This window comes from Parasteatoda tepidariorum, chromosome 6 (genome assembly GCF_982258835.1).
Source record: "Parasteatoda tepidariorum strain Cologne lab strain chromosome 6, Ptep-v5.0, whole genome shotgun sequence".
Lineage (NCBI taxonomy): Eukaryota > Metazoa > Arthropoda > Arachnida > Araneae > Theridiidae > Parasteatoda > Parasteatoda tepidariorum.
Genome location: NC_141760.1, coordinates 45,269,681 through 45,289,685, shown reverse-complemented (window position 1 = coordinate 45,289,685; position 20,005 = coordinate 45,269,681). Strand labels below are relative to the sequence as shown.

General features: G+C 27.3%; 3 protein-coding genes across 7 annotated transcripts in view; 2 read left to right on the top strand and 1 right to left on the bottom strand.

Annotated features, from left to right (window-relative positions):
- LOC107456288 (isocitrate dehydrogenase [NADP] cytoplasmic) overlaps positions 1–2,511 on the top strand; it is a 31,682-nt gene extending 29,171 nt beyond the window's left edge. For both annotated transcript variants that reach the window (XM_043039420.3, XM_016074120.4), the window contains exon 12: positions 2,260–2,511. In XM_043039420.3, coding sequence (XP_042895354.2) covers positions 2,260–2,341 — 82 coding nt within the window. In that variant the 3' untranslated portion in view covers positions 2,342–2,511. The remainder of the gene's footprint in view (positions 1–2,259) is intronic.
- Positions 2,512–6,853: 4,342 nt separating this feature from the next.
- On the bottom strand, positions 6,854–11,436 carry HDAC6 (histone deacetylase 6). The gene has a single exon (XM_016074123.5). It carries the CDS (start codon positions 11,258–11,260, stop codon positions 8,465–8,467), a length of 2,796 nt encoding a protein of 931 aa, XP_015929609.3. The 5' UTR covers positions 11,261–11,436; the 3' UTR covers positions 6,854–8,464.
- A 118-nt stretch (positions 11,437–11,554) lies between these two features.
- Positions 11,555–19,500, top strand: LOC107456293 (uncharacterized). 4 transcript variants are annotated; one of them, XM_016074127.5, is made up of 3 exons: positions 11,555–11,693; positions 15,366–15,469; positions 16,915–19,500. In XM_016074127.5, the coding sequence occupies exon 3, from the start codon at positions 16,959–16,961 to the stop codon at positions 17,586–17,588; it is 630 nt and encodes a 209-aa protein (XP_015929613.2). In that variant the 5' UTR covers positions 11,555–11,693; positions 15,366–15,469; positions 16,915–16,958; the 3' UTR covers positions 17,589–19,500. The 4 variants fall into 4 exon arrangements, with proteins under 4 accessions (XP_015929613.2, XP_015929610.2, XP_015929612.2 ...); XM_016074124.4 differs by lacking the exon at positions 11,555–11,693 and adding an exon at positions 11,883–12,023; XM_016074126.4 differs by lacking the exon at positions 11,555–11,693 and adding an exon at positions 12,041–12,164.
- The last annotated feature ends 505 nt before the right edge of the window (positions 19,501–20,005 follow it).

Below are 20,005 nucleotides of genomic sequence, written 5' to 3'. Positions count from 1 at the left end.
ATAATGCAAATAGTTTTTAAACAAATAAAAGAACTTAATATGACTATTTAAGTTTAGTTTTTAAAACTTCTAACTGTATCTAACTTACCATAATTTCCTATAAAAAAGCAGAATAAATTCAAAAAGTTGGAACACCAAATTTTCAATTTTCCTTTTTTATAATGTTTGTGCACAAAACAAATACTACATAAACCCTCAAATTAAACATGCTTTTGACAAAAGTTTGAGATTTTATATTGACTTCTAAATACTGTTACAATTTTAAAAAAATTTTGTATCTTTTAATTTTCCTTTTTATTTGTTTAAGATTACATATCTTCTAGCTCTAAAATTAAATTGGCTGTAGTGTAATACACAGCAGTTGTTTAGAATTATATTGAATATTAAAGTAGAGCGAAGGATGATTGGACAACTTTTATGTCTAGGAGTTGTCCCACTGAAAAAGTTTAGTTTATTATAATAGAAAGATGACCTTTTGCATTTCGTCTTAAATTACTAGACTTTTATTTTTAGGGGATCTAAACTGTATGAGCTGAGATAACGCTCTAAGATATATATATATATATATATATAATATGAAAAAACAAGATCCCCTGATAAACAGCGCAAATGTTTGGATTGTCTCAAAACTTTTATACGGAAAGAATGGGGACTTTTGTACCATTGCCATTGAATAATTAGATTCAAAGGCCATGGCACAAAAAGATTCTGTAATTAGAGAAAATAGTGGTTAATTTGAAAAATATTTTTATTGCAAAACTTAATTTTGCACATATTTTGTGATATTTTCATGTCAAAATGTTAATATTTTATTATTATTAGTTAAGATTAGCATAATTGATTAGTTCTAACAGTATTCAGAAACAATTTTGTTCTATAACTTTGAAGTAACATTAAAAAAAATAGAATAATTTTAAGAAATTAATTTCTTTAACTAAATATTATATCACTCTTATAAACTTAATTTCGTAATTGTATGCAGAAGTTTTAAAATACAGGGAGGAGTGATTTTAAAAAAATAGAAAGAGATTAATGACAGTACTTGATCAATGCACCAACCACCACTTATTTTGCTAGTACAGTGGATGTACTTGAAATTTACTGTATTTTCAATTTACATTGCTCTGTCACCTAAATTTACATTTATGGATGATAAAATGAAACAGACTTTGGTTAAGTCCTGCAATATGTCTGCTAGTCTGAAGGTGGGGGACAATGACAAATGCATTAAGAAAAATATAATAATATACAACAAATTTGAATGTTTCTACTGTCCTTTAGATGAAAATGTGATTCTATATAAAATGAGATTTGATTCATATTTCAGAATCAAAATGATACATCATGTTCTGTTTTTACAGAAGAAAAGTTACCAATCTTTTAGTAAATATCTCATTTCTTAACGCACCTGAAAGCTAGATGTTCAAACCTTAGGAAAGGTATGTCATCAAGATAAAAAAAAATGGTTGCAAGTTGAAAAGTTACCATTACTATCCATGAGAACACCTATCTTTAGCCTGCAACTTATTATTGTGTGCCGTTAAAGTACATTAAGTAGCCTAGCTAAAGTGTGGACTTGGCAGAAAATGGTGCATGGTTCACAAAAATAATTAAATTACAAGCTACTTTCAGCCTTAATGTATAAGAAACTCATATTTTCATCTAAAAAACATTTTTTATTTTCAGTTTTTCCTGAAATGTATACTTTCTCCTTTTGTTTGTATTGCTATCACAAGAAAAATGTTCTGAATTTGTTTCCACTGTGTATCAGTTGTAAAATTATGCTATGTAACTTTAATTACTGAGTCAGGTCAAATATTTAATTTGAGATAAGTGTTAAATTTAATATAATATTAAGTTATGGCTGCTGTTTTAAATTTATTTCTTACCATAGCTTAGTGTTAGAAAAAGAGATGGAAATTGCTTGTTTCACTGTAAGCACTCTTGTATCTATGAAAAAAGCTTTATAAAGTTAAATCACTTTAGACATTTTGGCATTCTATGTTATTTTATTAAAATGTTTATATTCCTTTCTATAATTTCTGAAATTACCTTTTACAGTCTAAATGTACTGTAGAAATTAATAAAAAATATTAATGTATTTTAGCAATTAAAAACTATTTTTCTATGAAATATCAATGTACTTTTTTAATAAGAATTTTACACTTTTATAAATGCTCCTCTTATTTATTTAAAAACTAATAAACTATTATTAACCCATGGATAAGTAATTATTTAATACTCCTTTTCTTTTTATAGTGTCACTAGAGCTGATTATCTCAACACTTTTGAATTTTTGGATAAGTTAGCTGAAAACTTGAAGAAAGAAATGGGAAATTGACTAGCCCTTGATCGATCAAAGCTATAGAATCAAATAAGATTTAAAGGGAAAAAAGCTAATATAATTTTATGTACTGGCTTTATTTGTAGTTTTTTTCTACACTGTTTTGCTATACACATTTAATCTCTTTTTCTTATATATTTATTATTATTAAAGTATATTTTTGATTATTGTCTGTCTTTTATTCTTTACCACGCTCTCAAAAATATTATTAAATCAAGTAGAAAGTATGTTCAACGTAAAAAATATTTGGATTTACTTTATAATTTAAGCTTTTTTTTTAATCAAAATATAGCTTAAAAAACTAAACAAGAAAAATTCTTTGTTCAGATTGTTACTGGTTATTTGGTATATGTAAATAAACAAATAATTAATACAGAAAAAATTAAAGCATGTCTTATAAAAATTGATAAAAACTTATGTATGAGAATATTTTTGTATTCTTATTTCCTTTCATACAGTGAAAAAAAGTTTAGTTTTGTTTATAATAAAAATGATATCATTGCGAAAATGGTATTTTTTAACTATTATAAAAATTTTTGGTAACTTGGTTTCTAAATAGCATTTTTATGATTTAAAAATAATTGAAATTCTAGTAATTGTCTTCATAGATTCATTTGTTACTAATTCAATTAAAAAAATTTAATATAATATATTTTTAAATTATTCCTAACTTTTTATTTCATTTATTTGTTCTTGATATAATAACCTTTAACATAACTGTAAAATTTATCTGATAGTTCTAGCAATAAAATAAAGCTGCTCTGTCTAGGAAAACCTCATAAACATTTTTTATCATTTGTTACAAACTTACTTCTACACCTATAAAATGTTTTATTTATTAAATAAAGCTTAAACTGTTAAAACATAAGTTGAAGTGCTTAACAATTTATGCTGTTTAAATGATCAAAATTATGGAATCAAATCAGATTTAATGGGGGGGAAAAACAATGTGATTTTATGTATTTACTTTATTTATAATTTAATTTTTACATTGTTTGTCTTTACATATTTACTCCCTCTCTTACCTATTTATTATTAAAGTGTATTTTTTTTTCAGAATCTGTTTTATTATTCATTTAAAATATTACAAAATATAATATAAAATATGTTTTGCCTAAAATATATTTAAGAGTTACTTTTAATTAAAGCAATTATTTTAAATCAAAACATCTTATGACAGACAAAAAATTTTAAAGTGCTCTGCTGTTTCAAGTTTTATGGGCAAGAAGCAATCAAACCGAAGCTAAAATTTTTATAAGTAGTAATTCAAATATTTTTTAAGAAAATTTTTTTAATTTTCAATTTTATCAAATTGACTCAAATATTTGGTGCAATAACTTAATCTAAATTAAATAAACCTATTACAGAAAAATTAAGACATACCTATTGTAAAAATCGAAAATCAATCAGTGTATAAGAATACATTTCTTAAATTTGGCAAAAAGTTTTAATTTTGTCTAAATTTAGTTCACACAATTTTATTTTTAACTTCTTCAAGATATTTCTTAACACACAAATAACCAAGTAATAAAACATTTTTACTTTTCAAAAATTGCTAAAATTCAAGAAATCCATTGTTGACTATGTTAATCAAAATTGCTAATAGTCTTTGATTCTAATATATTTAAACTGAACAAACTGTAAATTTTTTTTATTTTTAAAAAATAAACCTGTTCTTTCAAAGGAAACTATAATACACATTTTCAATTATTTCATAATTATATTATTTACATAATTTTTAATAAAATATTTAGTTTTATTATTTTTTTTAATGTTTTATTGTACAATAGCATAATTAAAAGTCACATTTTCTTCTAAGTTAAAGGGTTTTAAAAAATGAATGTAATACACTAAGGCTGCATAACCTAATGCTTGGGGAGGGGATTATGCGGCCCCCTGCTTTTCAATGAAACATTGCTATTTTCCAAATAATATTTAAAAAATAATAAAATACGACTATAACATCAAAATGTAGGTGTGCTGATTCAAGGTTTAAATATCTTTTGACTCATAAATTATAATTATTTTTTTAAGATCTTTTTTTTAAATCCAGACATAAGAGCAAAACAATTGTAGTAGAAAACTTTAGTAATTTTCATGCCACAAAAAATTTAATGGAATTAATTTTTTCACAGAGAAAGTTGAAAACTTTTAATTTAGTTATAAAAAAATAATTCATTGCAGTTTCTTGAAGCTATTTAATTATTTATTTTTGTTGCAGCTCTTTTTCCAATAAAGGTTGCACACTTAAGTACACTTTAGGGTTTTGTAAAAACCTTGCTTTGAATGAAAGCCATGCAGTAATTGAGATTTTGCAACAACAAATAAAAGAAAGTATTTCTTTCCAGGTGAACACAGATCATGTTTATTAGGGTTTTAACTGAATATGAGCTTTATGTGTTTGAAATGTCTCAACAGTATTTCTTATCAAATGCCCTACATTGTAGTTAAAAGATTCTTTGAATCAAAGCCATGTAGTAATTGAGATTTTGTAACAAACAAAAACAAAAAAAAGTACTTGTTTTCCATGTGAACATAGATTATGTTTATTAGGCTTTTTACTGAAAATGAGCTTTATGTGTTTGAAATCTCTGGACAGTATTTCTTTTCAAATGCCCTACATTGTAGTCATTGTCAGCTGAATTCATTTTTAATTAAATAGAACTGTAAGTTAGCAAACATCCCTGATGTTATCAGTTAAATAATTGAAAAAAATAAAGCTTGTGCAGAATATGTAATGCCAATTCAATGCAAAAATTTAGTTTCTCACACATCCCTCCTCTATAGAGATATTTAAAAAAAAAAAATTTTTTTTTTAATTAGGGGCGAAATTTTTCTCTTTCATCTGCTGTCCAAATTTCAGAAACCTAACACTATGTTCTGAAGTTATGAGAGATTTTTTTTTTTTTTTTTTTTTAAACTGCTGATTCTGGTTTAGCCACCATCCTGATTTAATGAGCTGATTGTCTCAACCTCTATGTTCTTTTCATATACAAGTCTGACTACAAAAGTTTAAAAAAAATTTAAAAACTAAGCTCTGCTATACTGCTCTAATACCACTGGAGCTTCTTCAAATAACAAGGTGGGCATTCCCTGCTGATATGGAAACAGGAACAAACCAATTTCTAATGGCAGCACATTTAAAAGATTACATAGATAGGTTTTTCAAATGTTGAATATTTAAACAACCTATCTGTTCAACAAGAATTGATAGCAAAAGTTAACAATGCCACCAGACACTTGGCTGATTATAACTAACAGTATTAATCTGATTAACAGTCAGTAAGAAAAGAATAGCCAACCTTTATGTTTACTTCCACTATCAGTTCTTGTTAAATATAGTCAGTTCCTTGTTACATTTGTTTTCTGCCCTTCATTTAAGGCTCATTAAGAACAATTTAAATCTTAATTTTCTTCTTATTTCTTACACCAAAGCAAAACAACTAATCCCTACTTGAAATGACTTCTACTCTTAACTGTCAGCATATCAGTCTGGTGTTAAGAGAAGTTTGTGTAATAGCAGGATAGTACATACATAGAATACATGATGATTATAATATAACTTCGGGTATTTGAAGCTTGATTACTTGAAATGTACTAAGTCAACAACAACCTAATTTCGAAGTAAAATAGGCTATTTCCATATCAGTACCTGTTCATATCAATTGATATTACAATGGTGCCAAATGCTACTGCCGCATTTTTGCATTCAAAATAAAATATATATTAAGAATGCTTTTGAAATTCAATAAGAGCAAATTACATGTTAATTTACTTATTTTTACTTACAGCATAGCAAAATGACTAACCACACACCCCTTTTTGAAAAAACTTATACTCATAACTGCTAACATATAAGCCTTCTGTTTAGAGAAATTCAGACATTACTATGTATAGAATATTTGATGATTGTAATATAACTTGAAATGTACTAAATCAAATTTGTCAGAAAAATGAGATACTTCCAAATTTATACCTGTTCACAGCAACTGTCATCGTCTGATGCCACTGTTAGGTTTTTCTATTTGCAATAAATTAAAATAAATACATATGCTTACACAAAGGAAAGTATGAGTTTTGTTCTCTGCATTATCCCCCCCCCTATTCAGTTACGATTTTCTTAGCTTCTGGTGTTCCACAACCTGGTTGCCACCAAAACTTGGCTACCACTTTAGCCAAGCAGTATTGATCAGAAAATCTTCCGTAGAAAAACATGATGGTAGTAAGATATAACAATATTTTATAAAATTCATAAAATTAAATAAACTGAAAGCAAAGAGAAACTCATAATTTAAAATTTTAATTAATCGAGGTTACTTTTAGTTTTTCTTTAAAAAAAATTATAATTTATGAGTAATATGATTGCACATGTATGTCTGTGACATTTAGTTTGTAATCTTCTTCTGTACTTGTGAAGTACATATAATACAATGTTAGATATTGATCACTACCTTTGTGAATAAAAAACTTTTTAAAGAAAAGGAAACAGATTACTTAAAAGGAAACAAATTACTTAAAAACATTACTTTATTATAAAATTTATTGCTAATAAGCTAAACTGCTTATACAAAAATATCACCAAAACTAATCTCATTGTTCTTTTAAAGATGCATACTTATAATTATGAAATACGTATAAGAAAAAATGGCACATAAAATATCATCAAGAGAAATAATGTATGAAAAATTAATTAAATATTTTTCACTAGCTCAGATTTATGCGAAACTCGAACAACTGAGACTCAAATAATCGAGACTATTACATAAAATATTACACATTTGATAAATTTTAATGGTGTCAAGTAAGTGCCGTTCAAAACTCAAAGTACACTTTTGAGTGAGAAAGCACTTTGCCTTTTTTTATTCCTAGGAAGAATTCTGTATCTATTATAGAATCTCCAAAATTTAAACCAAATACAAAGCAAAGAATCGTAATAATGACAGTTAAAATTTAGTTATTAAAATCATATTTAAAAATAAAGAACCAAGTAAAATTATAAATTCATCACCATAATTCATTGGTGCTGATAATTCTTAAGAATCAAATATTATACAGTAGGGAACCGATTATCCGGAACGATCGGGACCATCGCTATTCCGGATAACTGATTTTTCTAATTTTCTGAATCGCTACAAAAAGCCGTTTTTTTATTGTTAAACTCAACTTAAAAAAAAAAAAAATTTGGAAATAATCTTAAAAAGAAGAAAAAACGATGAAGTAATACACTAATGATTATTTCCAAAATGATGGTAAGGTAAAGATCTTTCAAAAAAGAAAGAAAAATCCTAAAATCTTATGAGGAAAAAAAAATTTGTTTTAAAAAATGGGGGGGAAATTTATAGAATTTCGTTCCGGTTTTTTGGTTTTCAGAATTCCGGATAACGGGTTCTGTACTGTATTTATTATCTTTTAAGGTTAATAAACAATTACCAAATAAAATACATTATAAATAAAGTAATAATTAAAGAAACAGTAAAGTAATAATATGATTTCAATACAATAAGGTTTAAAAATCATAATATATTAATCTAATAAAAATAAGACAAATTTAATTGATGAATCAGCCCATAGCAACCAAGCAGGTCTGCTAATGCGACCTACTAACAAAATAAATCTGCTGTCAAGCTCCATTAAGAAGTCTTGTAAGTACCATATCTGTATAAAAAATTTACCAATTTTTTAGGCTACAAAACACAAATTTACACTTGCATAATACACTATAGGGGGATATTTCCATATTAGTACCTATTCCCACCCACAAACTGTTATTGCCAAGTCAAGTGCAACTGTCAATTTAACTGTAAAAACTGTCAAGTGCAACTGTAAAATTTGTATAGCTATTCGCTACAGATGACTAAGAGAATCAACCTTTCAACTTTGCACCCATTTTGTGCTTTTATTTATTTTGGTCCTATGTCACAACCTGGTTGTTCTTAGAAACTTGCAACCATTTTGGTGCAGTTACGAACATGAAAATCTTCCCCACTATAGGTAATAAAACAAAATTTTTGAAAATATAAGCTCATTTGTTTCTCAAACAGTTTATACTATGTAAAGGAACAAACAAATTAAACATTATTGAAACTAATTTTCAAATCAAATACATCTTTAAAACATGCTTTACAAACTACCAAATTTTTTAATGTGAGCATGTTCTTTAATAGGCGCAATAAGCTCATTATGAATGTATGCATCACAAGCATAGCACCACACACTTAAATCAGCATAGCTAAGAGTAAGAACATGTTTCATATCTTGACCATGTTGCAACATATGTTGATTAATAAAACGTCCACAATAAACTTGATAACAATGAAGACAGACCCAGTTCTCATTGGGATCATTACACGAATAGCATCTAGCAAACGGATTTAATCCTTCAGTCGGTATTGGTTGGAGCAATTCAAGATGAGGGCAATATTCCAAAGGAACAACACAGAATAATTCAGTATTATTGCTAAATCCTGAAGCTTCACCAATCCATTCTTCCATTTTGATTGCCTCATCAAGCTTTCTAGGTATTGCAACAGGATCACTTGATTGCCTACGTTTGAGGTTATTCACAGTATGCACCTTTTTTGACTCAGCAGTGACATTGTCCGGCAGAAATTTAGCAAAAGCCAAACTTCTCCAAAATTTTCTCTGAACTGCAATTACTTTTTGTATTGTTTCAATTGCCTCTGAGCAGGGTTTTAAACTTTGTGAATTTAAGGATAGTAGCTCAGAATTACCAAGCAGGGAAGAAATACAGCATGTTGTTTCATCAAAGGTATTGTTATGATTCCAGCCTTCAAAGTCAATAATCATTTTTCCATTACATAGTGAGCTCAAAAGTTTTACCATGATGCCGTAACAAGAAGGTGACAATAAGGAAAAGCATTCATTATTGAAAGCAGAAGATATCAAGATAAATTCAGGGCCAAATTCATACGCTATTGGAAGGATAATGTGGAATAGGGCAGCCAGATAATCTCCGTCAGTAACAGCATGTGTAAAAGGAACATTAACATTATATCCTTTACCCTGCTTAACGCCAGTTTCATCTATCGACATAGGGCAAATCTTTTTTCCACAGTAATGCAAAGATATACTCAAAACTTTATCATCTTCATAGAAAATTTTCTGAGTGTTGTTATTGTGGTCAACACTCCAATCGATTATCAAAATTCTTTTCATGAAATGTTGTTCAATAAGATAAGAAGCAGCAAGAGCAACTTCATTAAACTTGCAAAACTGTGCCTTATTTTCAGAATCAGATGTCCCATCAACTGCATAAGTCAAACTAAACCCATTAACACATACACGTTTAACAACTGCATCGACGAGCTGCAATAAATTATCGCTAATTGATTTACAAGCATTTTCAGAATAATTTTGTTCTAATTTCATGCGCACTTCATCAGATAACTTCCAAGTAGATTTTATTTTATTTACTCCTTTCAAGTTAACTAAAGCAGTTAAATCAGTTTCAGTGTTTTCAGTCAATTCCAGCCAGGTACATTTAGAAAGAATTCCACATTCATAAAAATTTTTTAACACATTAACTGCACTCTTTATTCCTTCACCAGAAACATTTAATTCATTTAATGATGAATGTTTATGTTTAGAACTAAATATAAAACATGATCTGGCAGTAGGAACAGATAAGTCAGTTTTAGAAATTATATCTTTCAATTCAGATTCAAGCAAATCTTTTACGTGAGACAGAACTACTGGATTATAACCACGAGTAACATACTTAGATGATCCTTCTAATGGGCTTCCAGTATAATCAACATGAACAAAATGCTTTTCTCCAATCCCTTCAGAACTGGACTTGTATAACGGCTGAAGTTTTACAGAGTCCCAATATTCACGTAAAGCCGATAAAACATTTAAAACAGAGTTTACAGTTACTTGGCTGATACTTATACAAGGAGGTATTATGGGACAAGGATCACCAAGCAATGCCCTAAGAGTTAAAGCAACAGATTCAGAAAGAGATGGTATGCAATATCCTCCTTCAAGCACGACACAAATGCGTCCATTTGCAAGACAAGACAATGAATTTATCAAATGAGGATATAATGAAGGATAAACCTTCATCTCACCTTCAGGACAGCCATAGGCACTATCATAACCAGCAGATATTATAACTAACTCAGGAGCGAATTCATAAGCAATAGGTAACAAGACATTATTAAAAATTGCTAAATACTCGGCATTTCCTTGACCAGTTCCATTTAAAGGCACATTAATATTGAAGCCTTTTGCTGAAGGCCCACCTGCATAGTCAAAATTGGATTCTCTTAAATGTGGCCAAAAGGCTCCATTTTCATATCGATGGATAGAAAAATACAGCACTCGTGGATCATTGTAAAACATACGCTGCGTTCCTTGGCCGTGATGAATGTCCCAATCTACAATCAGTATTCTGGATAAGTTGCAATGCTCTAATGCATATTTTGCTGCAACTGCAACATTATTAAAGAAACAAAACCCACAGGCATCTGTTGTCATGGCATGGTGACCTGGTGGACGAACGATTGCCATACCATTATTAACTTGGTCACTTAATACGGAAGACACCAATTGCAATGTGCATCCAGCTGATAACAAGGACGCGTCATATGTTTTGCTATTGAAGTAAACAGAATCGTAATTTGAAGCAAAGTCTTCTAAATCGGATGGATCATTCAATAATTTTGAACGTTTGATATCTTCGATATAATTTTTATCATGCACTAAGAGTAATTCTTCTTCAGAAGCGAATTTCGATGGAATTTTAATGCATCGATCTAAGAGCCTGTATTCCTCGCATTTTTTTAAAGGAAATGAATACCGCAGGGGTGTTTCTATATGGCCCTGATCCCATATACATTCATGACCACTCATGCGATGATCATATATAATTCCAGTTTTTCTTTCGGAAGACATTTTGGTTTCTATAAAATTATGTCTATCGATTTGACATTGAATAGCAAACTATAAATGACTGGGAGTAAAATGTTAAGCAGGATTTATTAGAAAATTCTAACAATACCTGATAACTTAGCACGAAATATCGTTGATAAGGGTAAAGTACCAAATAAAATAGTTGATAACAGTTAAATCGAGATAAAAGTAACGTGACCGAACTGAAAATAGTCAAGGTAGAAAGATTATAAGTTCATTCTCTAGAATAAATAACATATAAGCACTGACTTCGTCCTATACTTTGAAGCTTTGAAGAATCAAAAACCTGATCTCGAGAATGACAAGCAAATTGTTTTGATTGCTCTAAATAAATGGACTAGCTTGAATCTTTTTTGATACAAAAATTAATACTTCTGCATTGCCAAAATTGAATTACAACAACCGAAAAAGAAAGGTTTCCTTAAAAAGAAATTGATCTTTCTAAATCATTACAATTAGTGCTGTTTTTCAAGAAGTTTGGCGAATAAAGAACAAAAACATAGTAGATCATTGGCAAGCTTCTTTTAGTCAACCAATAAAAAATACTTTATTTTGCTGGCTGAATAAGCTAAATTTTCGCAATTTTCATTTCTTGTCATAACTGTAAACTGTAGTTTTTGTTTATTTTTATTTTGTTTTCTGACAAGTTATATCAAATCTGTAATTTAATGACTAATTATTTTTTTAATTTATGCAAACTTTAGCCTAATTAATAAAGACATTTAATATAATTAGGAAATATTAGGTATTTACATTGAATTTTAAATGTTTGAAGTCTGTTGCTTGCATTTTTAATATTAATTTATATCGCTATACATTTTTTCCTACTTATTAATTTTCATATGTATGTTGTTTAAAACTGGAGAATTTACCGAATTACTTTGAGGTTCCTCTTCATTAGTTTTCCCTTTGGTGTTTCTTATTTCGTTTAAGTAATTCATGTAATTTCTTTAAAAATATAACCACTTTTATTAACCTTATTTATTAAAGAGCTCTTTGGATGCACTTATTTTATAAATTTATTATATTTCATTTAAGTAATTCATGTAATTTCTTTAAAATATAACCACTTTTATGAACCTTATTTATTAAAAAGCTCTTTGGATGCACTTATTTTATAAATTTATTATATTTCGTTTTAGTAATTCATGTAATTTCTTTAAAAATATAACCACTTTTATGAACCTTATTTATTAAAGAGCTCTTTGGATGCACTTATTTTATAAATTTATTATATTTCGTTTAAGTAATTCATGTAATTTCTTTAAAAATATAACCACTTTTATGAACCTTATTTATTAAAGAGCTCTTTGGATGCACTTATTTTATAAATCTATTATATTTCGTTTAAGTAAGTCATGTAATTTCTTTAAAAATATAACCACTTTTATGAACCTTATTTATTAAAGAGCTTTTTGGATGCACTTATTTTATAAATTTATTATATTTCGTTTAAGTAATTCATGTAATTTCTTTAAAAATATAACCACTTTTATGAACCTTATTTATTAAAGAGCTTTTTGGATGCACTTATTTTATAAATTTATTATATTTCGTTTAAGTAATTCATGTAATTTCTTTAAAAATATAACCACTTTTATGAACCTTATTTATTAAAGAGCTCTTTGGATGCACTTATTTTATAAATTTATTATAGCCATGTTTTTAATGCATATTATGTTATTTTCATGTCAAATTAGATGTTACAACTAAAATTCATTGCTATGTAATGTGAGATTAATAATGTACATTTACTGTGTTTATAGTGCGATAAAATACTCAGTATCACTTGAACTTTTTTCGTTTAATCAGGAGAAGGTATCAAAATTAAAAAGTATAATGATGATTCACAAATTATATATTATTTTTTATTTCTTTTATGATTCAGTGCTATGTTATTTGCCTGATTAAACATAGAGTTATTTATAACTGTTTGCCATTAACTCCACTTTGTTTCTTCAAGGAATTAAATAAGTTTTGATGTTTCCATTTCTACTTTTCATAGTGGTAATAGCAATGACGTAAATAACACCCCCTCAATTATGCAATGCGGTGGGAGCACGTCCCACACATATTACACTATAGGGGTGTACAACCTGCAGTTCGTGGAAGGTTTAAAAATCCCAGTATTTTTAACATGTCAAAATTATGATGCATTATTTTAGAATTTTAAAAATCACTTTTAAAGCTCTTAATTTGCATCCATTTTATAGTTAGTCCAAGTGACTTTTTGATCGTGTTTTCGAAGGCGATTGTCGTATTTCCACATGTTTCTTAAATCCGTAACTTTATATGGGATGCATTTATAAATTCAGCGAGGGGGGGGAGCACACCTTAGTCTATGTATGCCACTGGGTGATAGATTTGGTTTTGATAATGTTTTTGCTTAAACATTTTTGTGATTCTTAAAGTGAATAGTTTTTTTTAATCTTTTGAATGGACTTTTAAAATATATCTTAAGGGTGATACTTACTGAACATTTTATATTTATAAATTCAAGTTCACTTACGCAGTAAATCAATCTTGAAATGATTAACAAAAGTTTAAAATGTTATTACATAAACAAAAGAAGATGAAACAACTTAAATATGTAAGCGTAAAGCTCTTCTGCAGTTATGTCTCTATTAAAACTATATTCACATCATTTAAATAGAAAAGTCTTATTCATGAGACTTTAAATAAAAAAATAGTGTTATTGTCTTTTCTCATCTTAGTCGTGCTTCATTGCTTAGAAAATGTAGCTTTAAGAGAATGTCATTCTCTTTTAGCTTGAATAGTATTGTGTTGTGGATTAGGACTTACACAATTACCAAATTAACAATTTTAGAAGACATTATAATGCTAAACGAATACCAGCAATAACCCATAAAGAAACCTGGTTGTATGGCTGAAATAAGATACTCTATAAAAGAAAATAATTAGCATTTATTGGCATCTAACAATACAAAGCCATAGAAAACCCTGAGTAAAGAATCGATAATAATTGTTATAATTATTTTAAAATTTGTTACATTTGAACACAAAACAACTCAGAGATATCTCTGGAGAGTCACCAAGTCTGTTCCATTTTTCGACAAGACCAGACTCAATATTTATTTAATTTAAAGGTAGCAGTCTAGATCTAATTCTGGCTTTTCATTCTTATGGCACTTCCTCAAGGCTTTTTTTCTGAATGCTTAACTGGAACCTTGAAATTGACAAAAAAAAATAATTATATTCATAACTAAGCAGAGTGCCCGATCAGGCAAAGGCCTTGATAATAGGCCTAAATAATAGGCAAAGCTCTCTGGTCGGCATCAATTGAAACCTTACAAAAAGGAGACTGATTAGCTCCTCCAGTCAACAAAGAACCGTTCTCACTCTGTAATTGAACCCACTGTCAAAATTCTTGTTACACAAAAAAACTACCTAACAATTGTAATTTTTTTACAAATAAATATTCGAAAAAGGTTTTTATTTTTAAGGCTTGTATAATTTATATTATAAAAGTAATTCATAGAAATTAAAATCAAATAGCTTTTTTGTTTTTAAACTTCTAAAGAAGTATTTCATTGTTTTTTTTAATAAAAATTCTGTTTCACTGTTTTTTTTTTTTTTATTTCAATAAATAAGAGTTATAAAAATTCACAGCTTATAAGTGAATAAATAATCTAATAGATTTTTCTTTAATATTATAATTACTTTGGGTTAGTAATAAAAGGTGTTTTTTTTTATCAAATTTAAAATCATCGGTTACAAAATAAGAAAGTGTATATAGATATTTATAAACTTAGCTATATTATTTTAAAGTTCTAAATGTAACAGAAATTGTTCAATACCTTTTAGAAATATATAAAAAGGCATCTTTAGAAATATATAAAAAGGCATTAAATCTTGCTGGGTAGGACATTTTAATACATCCTTTTTTTTTGTTTTTTAAATTTCTAATTGATAATGTACCTCTTGTGATTCATTATTTTGTTTAGCTTTATGAAAACCATAATGATGCAATGAAAATGATAATAGACATGATCAATGAATTCCAATCTATATGATTTATTTTAATACCATAAAGTTAAAATGTGTTTTTTTTAAATTATAATTACAGATTCAGGGAAACTAGAGGAAGATTAGTCTTTGGTGTTACTTTTGTATAAAGCTTGAGGATTAGTTTGTGTTTTATGAATTGATTGGATCATTTTTATTATTAAGGTATGTATTGTATCAAACTATTTCATTATATTAACCTGATTAAATTGTAATTTATAAAGAATAAATATGCATTTGAGATGAGTGCAGTACTAAAAAACATCCAAGATAAAAAAAAGTTTAAGTTGTTAGAGTTTAATTAAAAGTTATCAAATGAACTTCGCTCAAAGAACAGTGGGAAAATTTTGTAAAAAAATTAATGTTTCATGAACTTACATAAAACAATATTCTTTATATTCAAGATCCCATCATTTTTTTTTTTGAATTATATGGAACTAAACAATAGAAATTTTTATGAGATAAAATTTTTTATCACTGATACAAACAGAACATTTTTTTGTCAGTTTTAGTAAAGAAAAAAAAAATTTAATATTTTGCTAAAAGCAACTAATCAAGTTATTTAATTTGTTAAAGTTTAAACTCATTTTGCTCTTTTGAGCAATTCTCTGAATATTATAGAAAAGACTATAATCTGATCATATGCATGTTAAGGTTTATTTAAAAAAAAACAACTTGAATTTATATAAATATTATAATTTTAATTTAAAATTTACGTAGGTTGTACATTAATGAAAAAAAAATCCCTACAATCTTTTTAGTGTTCTTCCATGTGTTAATTGTAAAACAAGCCAATAATAATTATTCGGATAGAAATCTTATCCAATCAAATGATTTAAATCTATCAGATTCTACAGACTTAATAGTTGAATATGTACAGTACAGAACCTCTTATCCGGAAATCAGAAAACCAGATAACCGGAATGAAATTCGGAACTGGAAATTAATTTTCTTCCATTAAAAAATTTTTTTTCTTTCTTGCAAGATTTTGAGCCCATTTTGTTATTTAGAGCATACGGCATATCGAGTTGACGAAAGAACTGATTTAGAGGACGGATCAAAAGCTGTTTGTAGACGAATCTCACATAAGCACAAATAGCTTATATATGTTATTAATGTTAATAATAAGAGTAATAACATATATAAGCCTGCATATAATTTTTATTTCATAATTTCTTTCCTTATTTAAACTCAAGTGTATTATTATTTATCATTTTTTATTATTTCTCAAACTATTTCAAAATTATTTTTCAGTTTCGTTTTATAAACATTAAAAAACGGCATTTTGTAAAGATTCAGAAAACCGGAAAAATCAGTTATCCGGAATCGCGATGGTACCGATCGTTCCGGATAATCGGTTCTCTACTGTATATCAAATAAGCTCATAAATATGCTTAGAGCTCATAAATTTAATTTTTTAAAAGAAATGAAATTGAAGTTAAAATATTTTAGCATTTTTAAGAATATTTAAAGAATCTTTAACTATATGGCATTCTGTAAAGGAGATTTCCTGAATAGTTGTAATGTAATGTAATGTAATGTAATGTAAATAATTGTAATGTAATATTTATAATTAATACTTATATTTAACATTCACTTATTATTTTCAGGATCACCAGGGAAAAATCTACCTCTTTTTTACTTTTTGAAAGTAATGTCTACACCCTTATCAAAATTAACACTATGTACTTCAACCTTTACAGCATTATGTCCTACTTGTGGAACAGATTTGAAAGTTGTAAAGAACCTTGATGCAGTGAGCCTTTCCCAAAATGATGATCTCCAATATGATTGTCTATTATGTGGTTACAGGTACAGTTATGAGGCAGGATATGCTCCAGAAGAATTAGGTTGTGATACAAAATCAAGTTATTGCTCTATTTGTGATAAGCAATTCAATCAGACTAGCAGCTTAAAAAGACACATGTTGGCCCATTCTGCTGATAGACCTTTCTGCTGCAAAGAATGTGATAAAACATTTAAAACAAAAGCTGCTCTCAAAAGGCATGAAATAATACATACGGGCGAGTGCCCATTTGAATGCAGCACTTGCAAAAGAAAATTTAATCAAATTAGTAACTTACGTAAACATTTGGTGATTCACAATAATAAATGTCCTTTTTATTGTGATGTTTGTGGAAAGGGATTTAATCAACTCAGTAATTTAAAAAAACACATGGTGGTGCACCCAGAGTCGAATGACGAAGAAAAGGATTGTAAACCAGTGGGTCAGAAAACTGGATCCCGACCTCTTCTGACATTTATTAAGCCTGCTAAATCTTGATACGAAACCCTAGTGTGTGTTGTAAAGTATAATATGAAAAATTATTTAATCTATTTTAGTTAATGTGTTCAGATTATTTTCTGTTAAATTTAAGAAATTATATTAGTATTTTTTTGTTAATTTATATGTATATGTTATTTTTGATAATCTCATCTGAATTATGCAAATATTTTGTTTTGAATGAAATAGGAAATTAAAATTATATCTGTTCTAAAATATGAACATTTCTTTATGCCTATTTCTTCTAAATGACATCCTTATGGCTTCTACTTCCCAAATTTTTCTTTACTGAATATCAATGTTGAACTTATGTAGCTGTAAAACGGTTAAATTAACCTGATAATTTTTATTTTTGGTTTTTCAAGTAAATATTAGGATATTTTTTTAATATGACTCAGTGTCTCATATAATTTCATGTTAGGAATGTAGATTTTACAAATTAATTAGGTGAAAAATAACTAAGTCTGCAGTTGATAAACACTTCAATATCTAATTAAAACGTCCATTTTTTCATGCATTTTCAAGGATTATTTTATTTTTAAATGTATATAAATTATATATGATTATTTTTTTACAACAAAAAAACATATTTTGCAATTATAAAGATAGACCTGTTTATGCACTTGTTTTATTTGAAATTTTTTTTAAAGGGAGTTAATTATTTACACTTTAACTATTCACTTTGATTAAAACACTTGGTAATAAATATCTTGAATGAAAAGAGAAATCATTCTGTTATAATTAAATTTATTCAATGTGCATAGATTACTTTCTCATTGAGATATACTTGTACCAACAACAGTTTTCATTTATACAAAGATTGTTCATTTAAGTTAAAATTAAGTATTATAAAGTTTTTTGTCCAAAATAATTGCATTGTAGTTCCAGTCATTTGATAGTTGAAATTCAAATTATAGTTCCATATTCCGAATGTATACTACCTACTTTATATGTTATGTCCAATTTATAATATTAATTCAGTTTTTATTTGCAAACCATAGTTAATTTAAGATATAAGTATTAAGTTTTTAAGTTGAAGCTTTATTACAAATGTAAAGTATTTAAATTCTAATTTTATGCCACAAGTTTGCATTATTTAAATGCTTAGAAAAATAATAATCAATATAAAAATAAAATAGTAAAATGAAAGCTTGTTTTACTCATAACTTTTATATTTCTAAAAAGCTTAAAAATAAAAGATATTTTTTTTTTAATTTAACTTTTATATAAATAAATATGAATTATTATAATTGGTGATTTTTTCTTTTCATTCATATTATTCTTGCCTTTAATTTTACTGTTCGTTCATGATCTTATTTAGTTATAAATTAAATATGAAGAGAGAAACTTGTGACAAATTAATTTACTTTTCTCCTAAGCTTGTGAATTCGGTGCTTGTGTATACATATTTATATTTACAGGGTTCCCACAGTCCTTAAAAGTACTTAATTTTGGCTCAAGGCTTTTAAAAGTCCTTAATCTTCAGTATCACTGTAGTTGACAGGAACAATTTTTCAGTCTTAAAGAATATTTTAAACAGGAAATTGTTCTTTTCTTGCTTAAAATGAGACTATTCATCAAGGGTGGAGCATTTTGAGAGACAAGAAAAGGTGTGTGTGAAGGGACTTCAGACAAGGAGAAGGAAGCCTGTCCTTTCATTAATAATAGTCTTTTTGCTTAGAATGAGACCACATGAGGAAAGTGGAGCATTCTTAAAGAAAAGAATAGGGTTTGGACAAACAGAATACTGCTCATGATAGAGAAGTCATGCCTTTTATTGTGGGAACAACAGCAGTTCTAAGGTACCTAAATTGAACAATCACATTAATGAAATTGACAGATTTCAAGTAATAGTTTTACTGGTGGCACATGTGCTTATAGAAACAAAGTAAAACCCTAAGAAAAGAAATAATGGAAATTTTTTTTTAACTGGAATCCATAATGAAAATTATTTCTAAAAAAGTTAAAGAATTAAAAAATGTGTATAATATATCATTTTGTAATAAGCAACTGTAAATGTAAAGAAAGCAGTAAATTTTTTTTAACATTTCTATTTGTACTAGAAGGTAAACAGTTCTGTAATAAACAAGGTTTGAAAAATCCCAGTCCTCCTAGTTTTTTTCATAAAAAACCTGGTTTTTAATGAAAACTCCAGGTGTTTTCAGAAATATTTAAAAAAAATTTTCTTGAGTATCAAATAAAAATGCATTTATTTATTTATTTATTTTAAAATTAGTTAATGTTTTGCTGATAAGTAATAATTTCAAAGTGGTTAAGTAGCATATCGTTTCATAAAATTTTTCAATATGTTTTTTATAAAATGTTATGTAATAAAGTGATATTACAGGATTACTCTATCTTTATCAGGGGTGATTGTAAGCCTAAGTCAAAATTCCGGAAAATTTCTTGAGTTAAAA

What these genes read in the sequence shown, in the direction of transcription:
- LOC107456293 (XM_016074127.5), top strand. Translation starts at nt 16,959, where the DNA reads ATGTCTACACCCTTATCAAAATTAACACTATGTACTTCAACCTTTACA.
- HDAC6 (XM_016074123.5), bottom strand. Translation starts at nt 11,260, where the DNA reads ATGTCTTCCGAAAGAAAAACTGGAATTATATATGATCATCGCATGAGT.